Source organism: Microtus oregoni, unplaced genomic scaffold (genome assembly GCF_018167655.1).
Source record: "Microtus oregoni isolate MIOR12 unplaced genomic scaffold, Mior012 000020F_ref0000438, whole genome shotgun sequence".
In the NCBI taxonomy this organism is placed as follows: domain Eukaryota; kingdom Metazoa; phylum Chordata; class Mammalia; order Rodentia; family Cricetidae; genus Microtus; species Microtus oregoni.
The window spans coordinates 16,427,110-16,447,604 of NW_024543079.1; the positions used below are offsets into that span (position 1 = coordinate 16,427,110).

General features: G+C 48.0%; 1 protein-coding gene across 2 annotated transcripts in view; it reads right to left on the bottom strand.

Annotated features, from left to right (window-relative positions):
* Positions 1–7,217: 7,217 nt before the first annotated feature.
* The window catches only part of Tm9sf4 (transmembrane 9 superfamily member 4), a 41,553-nt gene continuing 28,275 nt past the window's right edge, over positions 7,218–20,495 (bottom strand). For both annotated transcript variants that reach the window (XM_041670655.1, XM_041670656.1), the window contains exons 11-18: positions 20,353–20,434; positions 20,180–20,255; positions 18,184–18,267; positions 15,683–15,858; positions 15,110–15,173; positions 13,163–13,282; positions 12,328–12,417; positions 7,218–9,091 (exon numbers count right to left, since the gene is read on the bottom strand). In XM_041670655.1, the coding sequence (XP_041526589.1) occupies positions 8,942–9,091; positions 12,328–12,417; positions 13,163–13,282; positions 15,110–15,173; positions 15,683–15,858; positions 18,184–18,267; positions 20,180–20,255; positions 20,353–20,434 (842 nt within the window). In that variant the 3' untranslated portion in view covers positions 7,218–8,941. The remainder of the gene's footprint in view (positions 9,092–12,327; positions 12,418–13,162; positions 13,283–15,109; positions 15,174–15,682; positions 15,859–18,183; positions 18,268–20,179; positions 20,256–20,352; positions 20,435–20,495) is intronic.

The window sequence follows — 20,495 nt, forward strand, 5'->3', positions numbered from 1 at the left end:
AAACATATATGCAAATGAAAAAGTCACCCCTAGAAATCACCAGGCCAAGGAGAGAGCCTAATTCAGTCCAACATGGCCAGCAGTTTACCCAAGCTGAAAGTGATGGGTGGTGGGAGAATTCTTTAGTATAGGGATTCTGGAGAATATAGACCAGACTGGCCTCTGCCTCCCAGGTACTGGGATTAAAGGCGTGTACCACCATGCCTGGCCTAGAGGTGGCCTTAGAGGAGTAGGCAAAAGTTTAAGAAGCAGAGCTCTGGCTGGGGATGCAGATCAGTGTGAGCCCTTGGTAACCTAGCTTCTGTGAGGCACTGGTTCCATCCCAGCAATGCAAATAAATACGAACAAAATGTAAGTCTGGAGAAGGGAAGGGACATTTTGGCAGGGCCGATAGCATAAGTGAACAGACACTAATGTATGTAATCACAGTCTGTTGAACACAACTGCCTGCTGGAGATGTGTAGAGCCAGGTGAGATGCCAGGCAAAGCTTTATTCTGTGGATAGCAGCGAGGAGTGTCAGGTGTGGCTTGGAGGAGGCGTGGCTCACAGGGAGCTAGAGAGGACCGTGCTGCTCCAGATCCCCAGTATCTTCGGTTGGTCTTATCTGCCTCTCCAGTTTGTAGCTCTTCTTGGAAGCCTCCAACATTCCCACAGTAATCTTCTGTGTAGGCCTGTCTGTCGTGGAACTCAGACCAGGGTGGCCTTGAACTCATAGAACTCTGCTGCCTCTGCCTCCTGAGAACTAGGATTAAAGAGGCGCACCACCAGCTTGAGTGGTGGTGGCATTGTAGGGACTGGCATGCCATGGGATTTGCTTGATTTGAGCCTGTTGATTGTTAGGTCCACTCTGGCTCCTGCCTAATTTGGGGCCGAGCTGCCTTGTGCCCTCTCCAGTCCCCGGATGGTGGCACTGAAGTGAAACAGGTGCTTTACCTATTACACAGTCTACTAGGCTTCCCTCACACTGCTCAGCCCTGTGCCCTGCCCTTGTGGAGTGTGAGCCTTACCCACACAAGGAGCTCTTGCTTCTAGCATGTTTGTTTATTTACACTTTTTTTTTTTTTAGACAGGGTTTCACTGTGTAGTCCTGGCTGTCCTGGAACTCACAGAGATCCACCTCCTGAGTGTTGGGATTAAGGGTGTGCAACACCACTGTCTGGCTGTTTACCCACACATCTTAACACTCTCTCTGTTCAGGTCCCTGCCCTCAGCTCTTACAGAATAGCTACTGTGTCTTGGGAGTCTACATGGCTACAGTACCTACAGTGGCTCTCTTTACCTGAGTCAGCCCATGTCTTTCTGTTCCAAACTCTCTTGGGGCTTGGATCTTACACAACAAAAGCAAGCTGGCTCTACACAGCCCACAAGACCCTGAAGACCTGACCTGGCTCTCCCCGCCTTCAGACAGCCTTCCAGCCACAAGTCTCCAAACCTGGGTTTTGCCATTCTTCTCTAGGTATTTGCATGGCTACTTTATTGCTTCACTAAGGTTTCCTGATGTGGGATTCCCCTCTGTATGTTGTGAATATGTTTTATTACCGGTGGTTACTAAAGAAGCTGTTTCGGGCCTATGGCAGGGCAGAATAAAGCCAGGTGGGAAATCCAAACAGATATAGAGAGGAAGTAGATGGAGTCAAGGAGATATCATGTAGCTGCTGATGGAGACAGATGCCCTGGAGCCTGTAAACTATGAGTCTCGTGGTAAAATACCAAATAATAGGAATGGGTTAATTTAAGATGTAAGAGCTAGCTAACAAGAAGCCTGAGCTAATAGGCCAAGCAGTGTTTTAATTTAGTTTCTGTGTGATTATTCCGGTCTGGGTGGCTGGGAAACAAATAAGCAGTCTCTTGTCACAGTGTCTGTCCCAGCATCAGTGTGCACATCTGAAAAAGAATTTCCCCTCTTCAGTGAAACCATTCTGTACCCATGTAGTACCCACTTCCACTGGCTGGGGTCTTATTTGGAGGTTCACACCACCTAAGGCTCTTCTGCATTCTCTCTCTCTTTCTTTGTTTGCTTTTTTAAAAAGTTGAGACAGGGTCTCTCTGTGTAGCCCTGGCTATTCTGGAACTCACTTTGTAGACCAGGCTGGCCTCAAACTCATAAAGATCAGCCTACCTCTTTTCCTGGGTGCTGGGATTAAAGGAGTGCACCACCACCACACAACTATTATAGTACATTGTTAAACAGCTACTTCCCGGGGTCTCTCGGGGACTTCTTCGCTGCTGTCTCCCCTCACCTGGAATAAATTAGGCTTGGCACAGTTGTGAACTCAGTGGTTATACATGGAGGGGCTTCCAGGTGGGCAAAGGGAAAATAGATCACTTGAGCCAGAGGGCCATGGACAAGACATGGACTCACTGAAGACACTTCAGGGTTCAATCTCTTCAGGGATAGGAACTCTCCAGGCAGCCTGGGAACTGGAGCAATAAATACCCATGGGCCCATTCCCAACCCATACTGCAGAGATAGCTGTGAGTTTATAGGTTCCAAAGCACAAGGAAGGAGCCCAGTTTTCCTTACCTCATCTTGGGTGTCTACCCTGTTCTTTTGACCTAGAAATAAAACTTTCGACAAATTACTTTCAATCTGAGAAAAACCTGCCCCTAAACTATGGCAATTGCTCATAATCAGCAACCGCCTTGATTATAGTCCAAGGGACTTTGATATTTTCCTTCAAAGATATTATTTCAGTACAAAAATTCGAGGAAGTACTATGTCAGCTTGCCCCTTGCTCACTAGCACAACCATTGATTGGAGTCTGAATGTGGACTCCCCACCAGTGGCCCCAACAGAGCTGACTCAAGTGTGGGGTGATGGTGCAGGGGGTGTGGGAACCTTGGGTAGTGGTGTAAGATGTGGGTTGCTGGTGAGCTGTGGTCCAGTGGGCACCAGCTAGGAGGTCCTTCCTGCCCTCTATCATTCCCTGTGTGTCCTCGGGTGTCTTCACAGCCCTCAGCCAATTTTCTGTTCCAAATGAGAAACTGGGAATTCCTTAGTGGGGAGACAGTGTCCCTTGAGGGCAGTGTTTCTCAATCTGTGGGTCATGACCCTTTAGGGATCGAATGACCTTTTTACAGGAGTTGCCTAAGACTATTAGAAAACACAGATATTTACATTATGATTCATAACAGTAACAAAATTATAGTTATGAAGTAGCGATGAAAATGATTTTATGGTTGGGGGTTACCACAAGATGAGGAACTGTATTACAGGGTCACAGCTCAGGAAGGTTGATTACCACTGATTTAGAGGGTCCCTTCTCCACATGCACTTCCAGCCTTCCAAGAGACTGACTCAGCGACAGTGCTTTTGGAGGTATCTAACAGGTCTGACACACAGTAGGCTTCTTCCTTACATGAGTCTGCTTAGGTAAGACAGGCTTGGGATTGTTTAGTTTATCAGCTCACTCATGTCTTCAAGGACCGGGACCTTGTCCTGTCTGCCATCCTTCATGTTGGTTTCGCTCTCTGATTGGGGCCCAGGCAGTAGCTCCTGATTCCACTCTGGAGGGAGGAAGGGAGGGATGGAGGGAGGGATGGAGGGAGGAAGGGAGGGAGGGAGAGAGAGCGCGAGAGAGAGCGAGAGCACCCTTTCCAGGGGCCTCTGTGCTTTCCCGTAGTTCACTGGCTGGAACTGGGTCCTGCTCTGGAGTTTGTGACTGGCAGAGGGAAAGACAGCACTGGGAGTTGCTCAAAGTAAGCATCGGGGAGGTGGCTGTCTGCAAGTAGCTACTACCTAGTTCTTGAAGGGAGCACTTGTACTGTGGTGGCCCTCAGAGCTACAGGGTGCTGACTTCTAGAACATTCCTTAAATCAAGTCACTAGTCTACCAAACTAAACAGGCAAGTAGTGTCTTTTATTTATTTATTCAAAGATTTGATGTGTGTGAGTGTCTTGCTTGCATTCATGTATGCGTACCATATGCATTCTTGGTGCCCACAGAGATTAGAATTGAAGTTGCAGATGAGCCACCAGTGAGTGCTGGAAAGAGAACCTGGCCCCTCTGCCAGAGCAGCCAGGAAGAAATAACTGTTTGCCATGCAGAGGATTCTCACTCAGCGCATCACACAGCCCCTCAGAGTCCCTGTGGGCTTAGATGAAAAGGGAGCTGCAGAGACTTGTCTTCGGCCAAGGCCAGAGCAGGCTATCTGCCTAGCTGACATAACCAGAAAAGAACAAAACAGGAGCTGGCAAAGTGGCTCAGTGGGCAGGGACACTCGCCACCAAGCCTAATGGCCCGAATTCGAGCCACAGAACCTACATCCAGGTAGAGAGAACTAAAGACTCTCTCAAAGTTATTCTTGGATCTCCACGTGTGTCATAGTGTATGTACACACAGACATTAGACAAGTCTTAAAGGATGTATCTTTTAGGCCGGTCATGATGGTGTAGGCCTTTAATCCCAGCACTCAGGAGACAGATGGCAGATCTCTGTGAGCTTGAAGCTAACCCAGTCTTCCTGGAGTGAGTGAATGTCATGAGTTGAAGAGACCAAGCTGACAGCGAAGAAATCATGGTGGCGGCTCTCTGACTCTGTCAAACATTTTCAGAAAGTACCGACACTGCCGAGAGAGGCCCCTGGACAGCTTCAGGGGGTCTCTGAGCACTCAGAATACAATTGAGACCACATTTGTGAGGAGATGCCTGAAACCAGGTAAGAAACACTCAGGAAGGGCTAGGCATGTGTGCTGTCCCCTAGGAGACAGTGTCTATCCCACCAGGCATCATAGGGTACCCAGCGTACCAGGAAGGTACCCCTGTATAGCCCACTATCACCAGTAGAAAGAGCTTGTGTGGATTTGCAAATAAAACATCTTGTGAGCCCAGAGAAAAACAGTTTCCAAATACTTAAACTGTCCCAGAGCAAATCTCAGAAGATTTACAGGATTATATCTAAGACCCCATCAAATAAAAATGTTCAATGCATGGCATCTTAGCTGGGCCACTGGAGTAGGCTAGTAATTTCAAGACTCAGGAGGGAGAAGCAAGAGGACAGAAAGTTCCAGGTTCACGTAGGGCACACAGCAAGTTCAAGGCCAGTCTGATCTGTGTGAGAGTCTATCTCAACAAAGCAAAGCATTATATATAATATATATACACACATACACATACAGACATAAATATACATATACACATGTCAAGCACTAGAAGTATAGCTTAGTGGTGGAGTGGTTGCTTTAAGGAGTTGTTTGCTGGTAACTAATACACACACACAGAAGCCAGACTTGGTGACTCAGGAAGATCATGAGGTCAAGGTTATCCCCAGCTGAGTAACAATTTTGAGGGCCCGAGGGCCAGCCTAGGCTACATAAGACCTTGAAGCAAAAACAAAACAACAAAAAACTCCAAAACATCACCACAATGTTTGACATCTAATCCAATGATCAAGTCTACAGTTGCAGTCAGGGATTCCAGAACAGCTGATCTGAACAGTATCATTGCCAAGCTGACCTGACTCCATCCCAAAACACAGGAGACACATTCTTTTCCAGTGTACGTGACCTCTTAAGGAGAGACTGTATGTGTGGCCATTACACAGCTTTGAACTGCAACAGAAAGTATAAATCAACAGCAAGTGGGCGCTGGAGAGATGGCTTAGTGAAAAGTACTGACTGCTCTTTCAGAGGACTCAGGTTCGACTTCCAGCACCCACACAGTGGCTCACGATGACCTGTAACTTCAGTTCTAGAACACGCAATGCTCTCTTCTAGCCTCTGCAGGTGGATATGGTGACATGCAGGCAAAACGCTCCCATAATAACACGTAAACATAAGAAAAGCAACAAAAAGACACCCCAAATGAATGTCCATGGGAAGGGAAACACAATATTGCTAAGATTCTTTCCCAAATGATCCGAATTTAAGACAATCTGCACTGAACGACAAGTTTTTTTTTTTTTTTTTTTTTTTGTGGAAGTCAAGAGGACAGTTCATATGGAGATGCAAAAGGCTGGGCTCACGAATTACTTGAAAAGGAAGGATCTAGCTTAGCTCAGCTTTACAACACTTGGCTGGCATGCACAAAGCTCAGGCTGGGGCCAGGGAGAGGGAGGTCGGAGGGCAAAGGTCCTAATGTGCAAGTAAGTCTGATGACCCAAGTCCAACTCCCAAAATCCATGTTAAAAAACAAACAAACAAAACCAAAGCCAGATGCAGTGGCACACATCTGTAATCCCGGCACTGCTAAGGTCAGCTAGGAGGGTGAGACAGGAGAACCACTGGGAGCCTGAGGACCAGCTCAGCTGCAGTATGCAGCAGAGGCACAGAGGTGTGATCCGGCCTCAGCAGGGCAGACGGCTAGAACCGACTCGTCAAAGTTGGCTTGATTTCCACGTGTGTCATGGTGTTCTCTCTCACACACACAATACATACACATATCTTAAAAAGCCACAGTGGCAGGAGTCATAGTGACCTCAGGGACAGGAGGCATGTTGGGCTCTCCAGTGTCTCTGTTGGCCATGGTCCATGGCATTAGTGTGGCCTACCAGGAAGCCGACTTCGCAGTCAATGAGTGAGCTGTCCCAGCTGACTATCATCCTGCGCAGTGCCTGGCACCTCCAAGATGGCGTTCAACAGTTCCGTTCAACATCAGCGTGCACCCTAATGGTGTAAATCTAACAATAAGGGAAGATTTGAAAAGCCTTCCCATTGAAGGATGAATCCTGTGATGGTTTTGATTGTCGAACAGAGACAAGCCTCCAGATACACATGAAGGAAGTGGAGGCAGGAAGACCCACTTTAATGTGTGTGGCGCCATTTCATGGGCTTTGGTCCTACACTGAACTAAATGAGAAAAGGGAGTACAGCACTCACATTCACGGCTGTCCCCTGACCTTAGGTTCCTGTGGCCATGACTTGGCCTTAATGGGATATATTCCCTCTAACTGTAAATCAGAATAAACCCAACTCTGCCTTCCAAGTTCTGGGATGCTTGTGCCTAAATATCTATTGCTTTGAAAGCATCCTATCTGACACAGAGTGAAGCAACTTGGAAATTTCAAACCAGCTTTCAACGTTATCTGAGTCCATAGTTATTCGCCACTTCCTGCTAATCCGGAGGGGCAAAGGCCTGCAATTCCACATGGAGGGGTGAACAGAAGAGGCTGGCTTGCAGCAGGCACAAACAGCCGAATGCTAGAGAACATGGATGGGAGACTGAGCTTCAAAAACAGCTACTCAACCCATTAGGCGAAACTCTTGAATAAGTTGAGACGTAACAGGACAATGGCATTTTTATTTACAATTGGACCAGAAAAAGGCATACAGGCATAATTTTTTTTAATTAAAAATAATGACAATGATTTAAAAAGTCAGAAAAATTGACAATGTTTGAACCCCCACCCCCAAATGAGAACCTTAGAGGGAAAATGTAAGATTTGAACAAATAACTCCCCATCACTTTCTACTCTTTGGGCTCCTTTTTCTCCAGCCTGACTCTTGGTGGAAGCCACTTGGTGCTGTGGAATCACTGTGAGGCAAGACTGAGAGGTTCACTGATTTGACAGATGATGGTGGCAAGTCCCCAGGAGGCTGGGGCAGTGAGGGGCAGGGTGTGTTCCTAGTACAAGCAGCATCCTGAGCTTTGTCTCCCAGCACGGTCCCAAAGGACTTGAACAAGGGTGAGTGGCTGTTATTGACCCCTGCACCCAGGGTGGGTTTGGTCTCTTGCTACTTAAGAGCAATCTCTGTGGCTTGTACAGGGATCACAGGGGCTGGGGTGAAGGAGCTAGGCCAGGTACATGAGCCTCCTTCCAACTTGGGGAGACTGACTTCTTGCCTATTCCTAGGAACTGGAAAAGGAGCAATCCAACTTACCTTCCATCTTCCTTCTCAGAGAAGTTTTCTGGGTGTCCCCAAAAGAACTTGCATGGGAGGAAGAGGGGATGGGTCTGGCTGAAAGAACTAAGTATAAATGCTGAGGTCAGGAACCATGAGGAGAGAGCGCCTCTCCCTGGCCACCTCAAGGAAGAGATGTGAGAACTCGACCTCAAAGCGAGGGAAGAGGAGGTCCACCATCAGCCTTCAGGTGGTGCCCCCTGAGGAAAGGACTGGGAGCAATCTTGAGGGATGAGCACCCTAGTGGCTTTAGCCACTTCTTCCCAGACACACATATGGGTGCTTGGCTCTGGAAATCCTTAGCCCTGACCCAGGGCTTCTTGGCACAAGAACAGTTCACTGTAGATCTCATCTCTTCCTTGGTGGCCAGCAAACTCTGGCTGCTTTGATGATGAGAATCCTGCTGTCCTAGGGAACCAGGACATGTCCTTGTAGTAATCATGGCCGGGGCTTGTTCCCAGTCATATGATAACCAAAGGCCTGGTTGGAAGCCCTGTTTGGGCGGCAGAGGGCAGGCTGGGGAAGAGAATGAAAGGGGGGCCAGCAGGGGTTGGTTGGCACTGAGGTTACTGTCCAGGCTGGAACTGTGCTGTGTTGTGGCTTCAGTGGTAAGGATGGGCAACGAAGAGGCTTGGAGCCCTCACCACAGCCCTGGCATTCCTTCTTCCAGTTAGTGGTAGGGTGGCCAACAGCTCTGAGGAGCTGATGGGGACAGTGACCAAAACCCCACATTTATCCATCCTGGACCTGTTTAAAACAAAAACAAAACAAAACAAAACAAAACCAACCCAAAAACCCAAACCCAAAACAAAACAAAAACAAAAAAATAAAACCTGAATTAACAGGTCAGAAAACTCCTGCTAAAGGCGACTCTTGGGTGAAGAAAACCCACAGGAAAATGTATCCTACAGACTGGAATAAGATGACGGGAATGCATGGGTTACAGGCCCTCCTGCCCCCATGCAGCCTGGGGATCTAGGAACACTGTGCCAGGAGTTACATTCCAAATGAGCAGGAGCTATTTTATTTGTGTGCCTGCAGTTCCCTACGCAGGGTGGCTTCCTGTCCGAGGATGGAGTGGGCCTAGCGTTGGTCCACCCACTCAGTCTATCTTCACAGCAGCATAGATCTTGCGGACAAACATGTAGGCTGCATAGAAGCCGATGGTCCCTGTGAGCAGCCAGAAGGACAGGACCATGAGGGCGGTGTAGCCAAAGTAGAGGAGAGAAGGGATGAACTCGACGATGTCCAGCTGGGGTGATGGCAGAGAAAAGAGGGATTGATGTTTAATACCAGGCAGCTATGAGCTATGTAACACCCACCCTGTGTTGGCTAGTTTTATGTCAACTTGACACAAGCTATAGTCATCTGAAAGGAGGGAAGCTCAGTTGAGAAAATGCCCCCACAAGACCTAGCTGTAGGGTACCTCTCTAAGGCCTCTGCATCAGCTCCTGCCTCCTGGTTCCTGCCCTGTTTGAGTTCCTGTCCTGACTTCCTTTATTGACAGGACTATGATGCTGAAGTGTAAGCCAAATAAATCCCTTTCTCCCCAAGTTGCTTTTGGTCATAGTGTTTCACTACAGCAGTAGATTAGTAACTAGGATATGCGCCTGCACCCCCGCCCCATCTTGTAAAATTGACACCTGGCAAGGTAAAAGGGCTCACAGTGCAGACTAACTTCCAACTATACCAGGGCAGAGTACTGGCTTGGACCTCATGACCTTAGGGGTCAGGGGAAGAACTCTATAGGTTGGAATGGACACAACTGCCTCATTTCCTGGTCCACTGTCCCAAAGCAGCACCACAATATTCCTGGACAGCTAGAGCAACATCAGAGTCAAGAGGTGGGAAATGTGTGGAGGTTCTCACTGCTCCAGGTTAAGGACTACGGAGCTGTCATCAGGCTGCCTCAGTTTCCATTCCTGTGACCTTGAGAATGCTTGGCAAATCTCTAACAGCTCACAATGCTTTTTCTCTTGGAGTACACTGGCCTCTTGTGACTGAGGTAGAGGTGGAAGGGACTGGTGGTGTGATGTCTGCTGGTGGACGAGAATACGGCCCACCTGACACCTTGGTATGTGCCCAGTGCACCAGGCCCCAAAGGGGGGGGTCTGTTCTAGGGCTAATGGGCAGATACACACCACAAAATGTGACAAGCCCAGAAGAAAACAATAAAGAAAAATAAAATCAAAGAAATAAAATATAGGTCCCTGTCTGAGAACTTCTAAGTCTAAAGGGTGAAGACTACATTTATAGGCTCCAGGTCCCTGCCATCTCTCATGTATACAAGTGTGTGCGAGTGTGCGTGTGGGTATGTGTGTGTGTGTGTGTGTGTGTGTGTCTGCAGGTGGAGTAAAGGGGATAGGAGAGGAAAGGAACAGGACAGTGGTCAAACCAGGAAGGGAATGGGCAAAAAGAAAGGGCTGACCGGGTCCCAAGTTCAGACCTGATAGGGTCTGAAGTTAGACTCCAACTTCCTAAATTGTGCACTACATCAGGCAAAGGGTTCTTTCTGCTTATGTCAGTTTCAGTTAGGTTTTGGTTACTTGACAGTCACAAAGGTTGACTTAAACAGGCTACGGAGATGGGAGGAGTCTAGGAATAAGGCTAAGATACAAGGTGCACAGGGCAGGCTGAGGTGTGAGCCTGAGACTGTTGTAATGACAGGAGCTGTCCAGTTAGAGAATGGACTGATACTGGATGAGCTTCAGCAGGATCAGCAAACCTTGTCTGCAGGGCCGACGGTATCTGTATTCCATCCTCAGTTTTATATTATGTGGTTTACTCAACTGCCACTGCAGTGGGAAAGCAGCCAGAGACATGGGGATGAATGTACAAGGCTGTGTTCCAATCAAATCTTCTTTCAAGAGGAGACTACTGGCCTGTGAACCTCTGCTGCCCCTGAGGCAGGTGTGGCCATCTGCCAGGACTGTAGAAGCAGCACGGGGGGAGCACTGCATTAGATTATCTGGGAAGTCCTCTCTCCAGAATCTGGGATTTTGGGGAAACGTAGGCATTCTGAGTTCACCTACTAGACCCGCAGCTCTTACTTTGCAAATAAGACCTGGTTGCAGGTCCTTGGGTTTTAGAGACCTTAAGTAAAGCATGCAAAATCCTTCAGTGTTGGAGGTGAGGTACCCACCAAGCCTCCCTAAACTTCTCTAACTGGCCCATCTGGTTTGCGCCCTAGTTGCTAAGCCAGACTCTTGTTGATTATCAGCCCACGCTTAACCTGTGTGAGCTCATGTAGCAAGCCTGGTCCTGGCTCATTTTCTCCTCACTAGGCATAAGCAAGGAGTAATTGAGTGAAGAAAAGGGGGCCCCAGAGACACGATGGCTGAGGTCCTAGATGTGGCTTTCATAGGGTGTGTAAATAGTCTACCTTGATCTTTCTGTGTACACTCTGGGTGTGAGGTCAGAGGTCAACACTGAGTGTGCCTCTCACTCACTTTCCACTTTATTTCTGACACAGGGCCTCTCAAAACCTGGACCTCACTTGACTAGGTTGGCTGCCCATGAGCTCCAGGGAACCTGTCTCTGCCTCCTCAGCACAGTGTCTACAGAGTGCATGTTGCTGTTCTCGGTTGTTTATGTGGGCTCTGGGGTATCAAACTCAGGTCCTCATGCTTGCACAGAAGCACCCCTGACATTTTATCTCTACGCATTTCTTTCAGCTATTCTTACTATACTGTCACTGTCCTTTCCCCCTGTCTTGAGGTAAATACTGCATCACCAGCCTTACTTCCCAGGAGAATTACTGCAGCTAACACTTTGCCCTTGAGATGTATAGGGAGTGATGGAGGCCGCAAGTTAGTGAAGTCCTGAATGAATGTGCATTTTGAGATGGGCACAACCATCTCAAAGACTCCAACACTGAGCTCAAGAGGAACAGCCAAGTTTTCCTCAGGAGTCTGAGTGTTTAAGGCTGGCAACTGCAGCTTCCTCCTCCAACCTTAAGACTGCTGGCCTACACAGACCTCCTACCAAGACCAGCCAATCCTTCCCCTGTGGTATAGCCATAACAAACACAGAGATCCTGGGTTGACCTTGATAGTAGACCCCACCTGTTCCCAGCTTTCCTGTACTTGTCTCTGTCCTTTCTTCATTACCTCACCACTTCTACCCAGGGTTCCAGGACTCAAGTCACATGGGTCATGGCAGAAATGATCTTGCTACATACATACCTCAGGCTGTATGTAGCCTGTATGAACTTCAACCCCTACAGACTCAGCCACCCAGAGCTGAGGTTACAGGACGTATTGCCTTTCTGTTCCAAGTATCTCACAAGTTTCCGCACACAGCACTATCACTGTTATTCAGACTGAAGGCTTGTTTCCCAAACACAGAACACGGCTCTAAATGGCTCTGGTCATTCCCACTTTGGGTATGAAAGCACAATCCAGACACTTGGCTTCCTTTCAACAGTCTCCTCCTCCCCAACCATCCTGCCCCAGAGTGGGTTAAGGGGGATCTCAAGGAGGGTGGTACCTTGTTAACAAAATAAAAGATGGCATAGACCAGGACGTAGAATGCAGACCCCCCTGAGACCAGGAAATTCCTCCACCACCAGCGGTAATCCTACAGCAAAGAGAGCGAAGAGAGCAATGGTCACCGTAGGCTCCAGGCCATCTTTCCACAGATCTCATGATCAACAGAGGGACTCAAGACTCTGGGTAAGAAGAGTCACATTTGACTGGGCAGTGGTAGCCTTTAATCCCAGCACTTGGGAGGCAGAGGCAGGCTGATCTCTGAGTTCAAGGCTGGCCTGATCCACAGAGTGAGTTTCAGGACAGCCAGGGTTACACAGAGAAACCTTGTCTTAAGAACCAAAAAAAAAAAGGATGACATCCCATATCTGAATTCATTTCTAAAAACCACAGAATTGTCCACTAAAATGGGTAAATTTTACTGCTTATAAATCATAAGCTTTTTAAAGATCAATAGAAAAAAACAATAACAAATAACTTTGCTTGAGCAAATGCTTCTCATGGCCTAGGGTCATTTAGTCAGTGGTGGTGAGCCGCTCCCAGTCTCCCAGTGGAAGAGCTGGCTTTCAGCTCAGGCTGGTAGGGGCTCTGGGCTGGCCTACCCTTCTGCCCACAGGGGAGACAGGCCAACAGTCTGCACTTGCTAACTGGAGAGTTGGTCCCTGGAGTGGATGGGTGTCGACAAATCACAGCCATGCAGAGAGGTGGGCACCATCAATTCCAGTGTAGAGGAAAACAGCTTGGGCAGGGGAATCAAGACAGCCCGAGGTATTCACATGGGATATCCACCCACTGCAGTCCCACCCCACCCCCGCCTACTGGTCTACTCCCCTCACCTCTGCACACAGCTGGAAGTACACCATGACGATGCTGATTTGTGAACAGGACACTACCAGGATGATGAAAACGAGGAACAGGAACCCGAAGAGGTAATAGAACTGGTTCTCCCAGATTGCCTGTGGGCACCAGAGATGGTCTCGGTGACCTGCTGCTCAGCAGCCACTCCTCACAACAGCTCAACCAGGGCTCCTCAGGGAGGGCTTGTGGCACAGGTGACTAATGTTTGCGTGGACTCCAGACTAAACCTGCCAGCATGTAAGGTAATTCCTACCCCAATCAAAATTATACAGCAGCCGCTACCACTGAGGAGTGCATCTCATGCCAGGTGCATGCTGTACCCACCAGCTTTATTACTAAACACAGATTTGCATGACCTTGGCATAAAAAAAAATACTTTTTTTTTGAAAAAACTTTTTCATACAATATATTTTGATGTTTTCCTTCTCTCTCAATTCCTCTCGGACACTCCCCACCCAATTATATGTTCTTTTTGTCTCTCTTTAAGAATAAATAAAAACAGCTGGGCAGTGGTGGTGCATGCCTTTATCCCAGCATTTGGGAGGTAGAGGCAGGTAGATCTCTATGAGTTTGAGGTCATAGCGTTGTAAAGCAAGTTCTAGGACAGCCAGGGCTATACAGAGAAACCCTTCCTCAAAAAAACCAAACCAAACCAACCAACCAACCAAACAAACAAACACAAAACAAAATTCCCCCACAACAACAAAAAGACAAAACAAAAACATCGACAACAATAACCAACCTCCCCCAAATATACCTTCCACCCCTGCAACGAAAATCCAAATAAACAAACCAATTAAGGGGGGAAAAGCCCGAAAAAAGTAAAATGAGACAAAGAATCTACAAAAATAGCATTGAATTTGTTCTGTGTTGACCAACTACTCCTAACCTTGGCTTCTCTTCTATTTTTTTTTCAAGACAGGGTTTCTCTGTATAGACCAGGCTGGCTAGAGAGCCGTCTGCCTCTGCACTCCAAATGCTGGGACTAAAGGCTGTACCACTACACTTACCTGGTCCTCACCTTTCTTAAAAAAAAAAAGTCTAAAAATTATTTTGTATGAATGAATGTCTGTACACCACGCACATGCCTGGTGCCCAGAGGCCAGAAGAGGATGTCATATACCCTGATACTGGAATTATAGATGATTGCGTACACTATGTGGACGCTGGGAATCAGGTTCTCTGGAAAAGTGGCCAGTGAGGAATTACTGCTGAGCCATCTCTACAGCTCTAGCTTGGCCTTTTATAGACGAGGAAGTCAGAGCACAAATGATTGGTTAAGGGTCCCAAAATACCAGGAGAGCCCATGGCACGTATTCTGGGGACAGGGCAGCAAGCTCCTCCTCTGTGACCATCCTAGGTAGGCAAGGCTCTTAGCAAGGAAGGAAGGACTACTCTTCTGGAATAGCAGAGACCTGCAGAGTACTGAAATGGCACCCTGGGCTGGGCACCGAGTCAGCTGCTTTCATGCTCTGCAGGCCTCCTGCCAGCTTTCATGCTGGTACTTCTAGCAGGTGTGCTCACCAACATGGCAGCAGCATGTTCTGAATGCCAAGTCTGTTTCCATTTGTTCCAGTCTCACAGTGATGCTGACAGCTGGGGATCCTTCTATGTGCCTGAAGTCTTGGGTAGCACTGGCCGGTGAAGAGGGTGAGGGACCCAGGAATGGAAGCAGATGCAACAGCGCTATCACTAACGGTTGTAAATGACTGCATCACTTGAAGCAGCTTCCATGTGCTAAGCCCTTTCCAGGCATCAGCCCCTCATGTACAGCATGTCTCTATTACTGCTCACAACTGTCCTGACAGTCAGGACCATTATTGAATTTAAGGGCGAAGAAAGGGGCTCCTGCAATTTCTCAGAAGCAAGAAGCAGCGAGGGTGGCAAGGCTGCATGTAGAGAGGTGGGGAGCCGGCGGTACTCACACTGAAGATGAAGAACAGCTCAATGAACATGGCACCGAAGGGCAGGATCCCAGCCATTAGGATGCTGCAACAGAGAACAATGTTGATAGTACCCAGACCCCGGCTATAGGTAAGCCCATGCCCCTTCTGAGCATCAGTACAGAGAATGCCTACATAGTGGCAGTTCTTTCAGTTCATAGATGGGAACTCAGAATGGTGGATGACCTGCCCAAGGTTCAGGCTCTCATCATTTTTTATTTTTTTAATACAACTATTCCACATGGCCTTTTGGTTTTGGGATACTGGGGATTGAACCTAGGGTAGTATGCAACTTAGGTAAGTAAGTGTTCTGCCACTGAGCCATATCCCCAGCTTTTCTACCTCTGCTTCTCTGCCCTAGTTTTTAGGCAGACATGAAGTCTGTAGCGTGAGGCTGCGCTTGCAGGCCAGTCACTAGTGCACTTGCTGATGGTGCAGGTGACCTCAGCACCCTTCTGGGAAGGTAGGCTCCTCATTCTCCTAAGGAGATGCCTTAGGAGAGGACTGGGTCTTGCCCACCCCAGAAGTCCCCTGTTCACCTCTGCCAAGACTCACCCCACAAATCGATTCATGTACCACCGTTGTTCAGGGATCTGCCGGGGAATCTGGTTTGTGCGCACAGGGTTGTCATATGGCTGCTTGCGGAAGCCGAAGTAGTAGCCCAAGTAGACAAGGGGCAAGGAGATCCCGAACCACATACACAGCAAAGCCACCATGGTGGGAAATGGAACCTGTGGACACAGTGCTGTGAGGCCCCCATAGGCCCTGACACCTAGAACAGAAGCCATGCAAGTGGTGGTAGTGGAAATGGGCGGCTCTGGGCTCCAGGGGAGGAGAAGCCACACGCTCAGCAGGGCCACTGTGGTGGGGAAGGTCCGGTAGACTTTTCCGCCCCAGGGCTCCTGGCCTGAATTTCTCGAGGCCAAGAATTTCCTGTGGGGAGGGCAAAGTGTAGATGGGGCTGTGTGAGCTTCCAGTGAAGAGGGAACCTCAGCATCCCAGAAGCTCAGCATCCAAGGAAGAAGTGGGAACTGAGAGCTCCAAGGAGCTGTGAAGGGGCCAAAAGGAAAAGACACAACATGAGGCCTGCTGGGTAAAGGGAAAAACGGAAAAAGCAAAACTCCTCGAGTGTGGTTAAAATGAAACACTGCAATATTCTTCCAAGTGGGGAAAAGCAGAACATAGGCCTGGAGTTATAAAAGAACTCCATTTTAATAAAATTCATTTTTTAAACAGGGCCTCACGTATCCTAGGTTGGCCTTGAATCTGCTGTGTGCCAAGGATGACCTTGAATTTCTGCTCCTCCTGTCTCCACCTCCTGGGGGCTGGGATTACACAGCATACACTACCACAGTGAGTTCATGAAGAGCTGGGGATGGAACTCAGGGTTTCAAGCATGCTAGGCAAGCACTCTCCTGAGCTACATCCTAAGCCCCCAAACTCAATGTCTGTATGCATATGTGTCTGAGAGGCCCACAATAAAAAGCTAACAGCACTTCTGGGGATGGGGCATGGAGGTTAGACTGAGTTTTATCTTCCTCCTCATCTTCTGTATAGTCGTTTTCTCTAAGACTTGTGCAAAAAGAAGTGTTTATATTCCCATATACTCCCATATTAAGATGGGAACGTAAAACTGTGTCGCCACTTTAGAAGTCAGTATGAAGTAAAAATAGAACTCTAGTGTGATCCAGCTCTAGCACTTGGGAATACACACAAAGGACTCTAAGTCAGCACACCACAGAGCTACTTGCACATCCACATTTATTGCTGCATTAGTCACATAGCCAGGAAACGGAACTGTACAGAAGATAAAGAAAAACATAATGATGATTTGCAGGAAATGGATGGAACTAGAAACATTACATTAAAAAAAGCCAGACTCTGAAAGACTGCATGTTTTCTCTTATATGCAGAACCTAGACTTAAAATTTTGTGTGTATTTTTATATATGTGTATGTGTAACTTGTGAAACTAGAAAGGGGATCACTAGACAGAAGGAAGAGATCTTCAAGGAGGGGGAAATAGGGTAATGGAATACATGTGATAAGAAAGCAGAAGTTGGGAGTTAGTGGGGGAGGAAGGGGACCAGCCAGAGGGGGGAGGGGACGACAGAAGGGCAGTGGGTGAGGGGAATGAATAAGAACAAAGTATAATGATACATATGTGTGAAGTGCCATAATGGAATGTATTACTTTGTATGCCAACCTAAAAATCAATAAAAAGAGTATGTTAAATGTTTAGAGCAGTATTTATTACAATAAGCATAATTTGTTTGTTATAATTTTTAAATCACATAATCTCATTTTAAACATCTTTGCTGAAGGAAAAAACACCTATCAAAGACCTCTGCAGTGTTGACCTCTGAGTGGCTCTACTGGGGGTGGGGTTATGTTTCATTTCCCACTGTCTCTGTGCTCTCTACAAAGTCTACATGAACACTTCCTTCCCTATGCTGCTGGGAAGAAACAGTCTACACTTGAACCCTATCCAGGGCCCTTATCAGACACCAACCCTCAGCACACTAAGGCTGGGGTGGCAAGTACCTGTCCCACTTCTGCAGACCTGAGAACTGACCAAAGGGCCCTCCCTCCTATGTGCCCCCAGCCACAGAGCCTGAAATTTCATTCAGTTTGAGAAGCTGCTGGCAACAGCACAGCCTGGGGCTAAAGGGAACTCCACTTGGAGTGGTACTCATAGGAGCTGAGGTGAGCCCTCTGACATTATCCACGCACACCAAGCAGCTTTCACTTGGTTGAGACATGGGGAATTCCCCAACTGGCCCCTGGGATGTGGAAACCTCTTAGAGAAATGAGCTATGGCCAGCTGTTTCTAAGCCTGCAAAAAGGCCAGGGTCAGGGTCAGGGCGCTAGAGATGACAGATGGGCAATGCTGGGGAAACCCCAGTCAACCCTCCGCCCTGACAGCTGGGAACAGAACTTTGGGGACTCAGAAAAGGGAAGGGAAGAAGGGAAGAACAGGAAGTGACCTGAGGGAGGACTGAACACCACAAGCTCTTCTTGCTGGAGAGGGGTGGGATAGTGGGGGAGGGCACTTACTGCTCCTGATGAGTGCTTTCCCCAGATGAAGCAATTCAACACAAAGCAAATGCCGAATACCACACCAGGATACAGTGTCGCCGTCTATGAGCAAGAAGGACAGGTTGGCGAGCTGATCTAGGGCTCCTACTTTGTCCTTGGGGGATTCACAGACCAGAAGACTAGAGGTTTCAAGCTCTCTGGTCCTTTGGATTTCAGCTGAAGCAGGCAGGCCTCCTGCTCTATAAGACATTTTGTAGAGCCCTGAAACCACTTCTTCCTTGCCCTCATCCCACTTTCTAATTACAGATGGCACTCAACTTAGAAAGGTTCTATTAGGATCTTTTGAATTGGTGATGGACTGATGGTTAAAGGCATTCAGTAGCAACCATACTGCATTTGGCATGTTAGATGCACATTCATCTCAGGACACTATCAACTGAGACAAGGAGCTCCAGCATGCAGCTTTGCGCCTAATCAATGTCTGTCTCCCCAACACGCTCCAAATTCTGTCCTTTACTGCGTTCTTATCACACAAACAGCAGCTACTCAAGGAGTATTTGCATCATAAATAAATGAATAACATTATGTCTAGCTCACAACTCCAAACTGCCTAAAATAATGGTTCAGTTTGAATGGCATCTTAAGGATGACAATTGTGGGCTCCACTCGTATCATCTCACTACAGGTTTAGAAGATACCCTGTTTATCCCACCACTCTACAGTTTATCAATGGTGGAGCAGAGGTGGGAATCTAGACAGCCTGTCTCTAAAACCCAGTCTTGGTCCCCTGTAATGCAATCTTGTCAGTCTCTTGGGCTAGAAGCCAGGCACAGAGAACCAAGGCCGCAGGCTTACACTTGGGTCTCATTCTTCCATACTGGGATTTTGGCATCCAGGTGAGTCACTAAGCACAAGGGCCTTGGGATATCTTGAGCAAACTAGCACTCAAACTGCACTAATTCCTCTTTGGCTCAGTTTCTCCCATCCAACAGCTAGCCACTGCTCCTGCAGGTTTTTGTCCCTGGGCCTTCAAGTAGGTCATCAATATCTTGTGGTATGTATAAGAGTACCGGGGGGGGGGGGGGGCGAGAGATGGCTCAGCAGTTAAGAGCACTGACTGTTCTTCCAGAGGACCCGGGTTCAGTTCCCAGCATCCACATGGCAGCTCACAACTGTCTTAAAATCCAGTTCCAGGACATCTGACACCTTCACACCAGTGCAGATAAAATAAATAAAGATAAATAAATAAATAAAACTATATATATAAAAAAAGAGTACCAGGGGCTATGTGCTGCAAAGTAGAAGCAACCAGTCCACTGGAGAGATGGGAAGCAGAGGCTCAGAGGGCTGTTCATGATTACCCATCAAGAAAAGCCAAGTAAAGACTAGGATCTCGGCAATTACAGAATTTTGGGTGCTGCCTAAAATCTTCAAGGCCCAGTTCAAATGTCAAGATGTCTTTTCCTTTTTATTCTCTTTCATTCTGCTGTGTAGCAGAGAATTCTACACCCTCCTTTCTGGATGAAACTTACAGTCTGGGCACCAGGTCTGATACCAGGCAGAGAAAGAGGAAGGAAGTTCCTGGGAGAACCCCAGCCTGGCACCACCCCATTTCTATGGGCCTTTCTACATCCAAGATGTCTCTTCACTCCACTGGTTGGCATGTTGGCTAGCTGTCACACGAGCCTGGCTTCTTTCTCTGGCAGGCAATTCTTTCTAGTCTGTTGGGCATGGTGTCCTCCTGCGATGTTGCTGATCACTCTGAATGCGCTATTCTCTTGCTTGAGCCACTGGACAATGCAAGCTAAAAGTCACCCGAGTTCAATCCCCTTATATAACTTTATGGACAGTGCAGCTGCAGCTCTGGGAGATCCTTTTGTAAACTTGAGAGAGAGAGCCTTCTAGAACTTCTGACTGTGGGTCTAAAAAAATCCCCACTGGGGCCTGCCTATGCTCCCGACCATGTGGAACAGTATCCCAGGCCCTACAAATGCTGGAGGAGGAGGACACTTACACAGAAGGCTCCTTTCTTCCACCGGTGGCCTTTTAGAGTTCGGTAGAGACGGCCAGCAGAAAATCCACCAAATACCCTGTTGTAGGAAAAGGCAGAATCCACAACAAGGGGTCCTGTAAATGGTGTGAAGCAGGCTTGTGCCAGCCCCTGGGAACATTCTCAGATACACCTACCCCATGAACATGAAGAGGAAGCAGGCAGTGGTCATGAGAGCTCCTCGGCTAGAGGGTGACAGCATCCCAAGCATGGCCACAACTAGAGGGAAGCAAAGGGCAGAGTCAGGATCAGGGATATGGCACACTCACAGGCTACTACA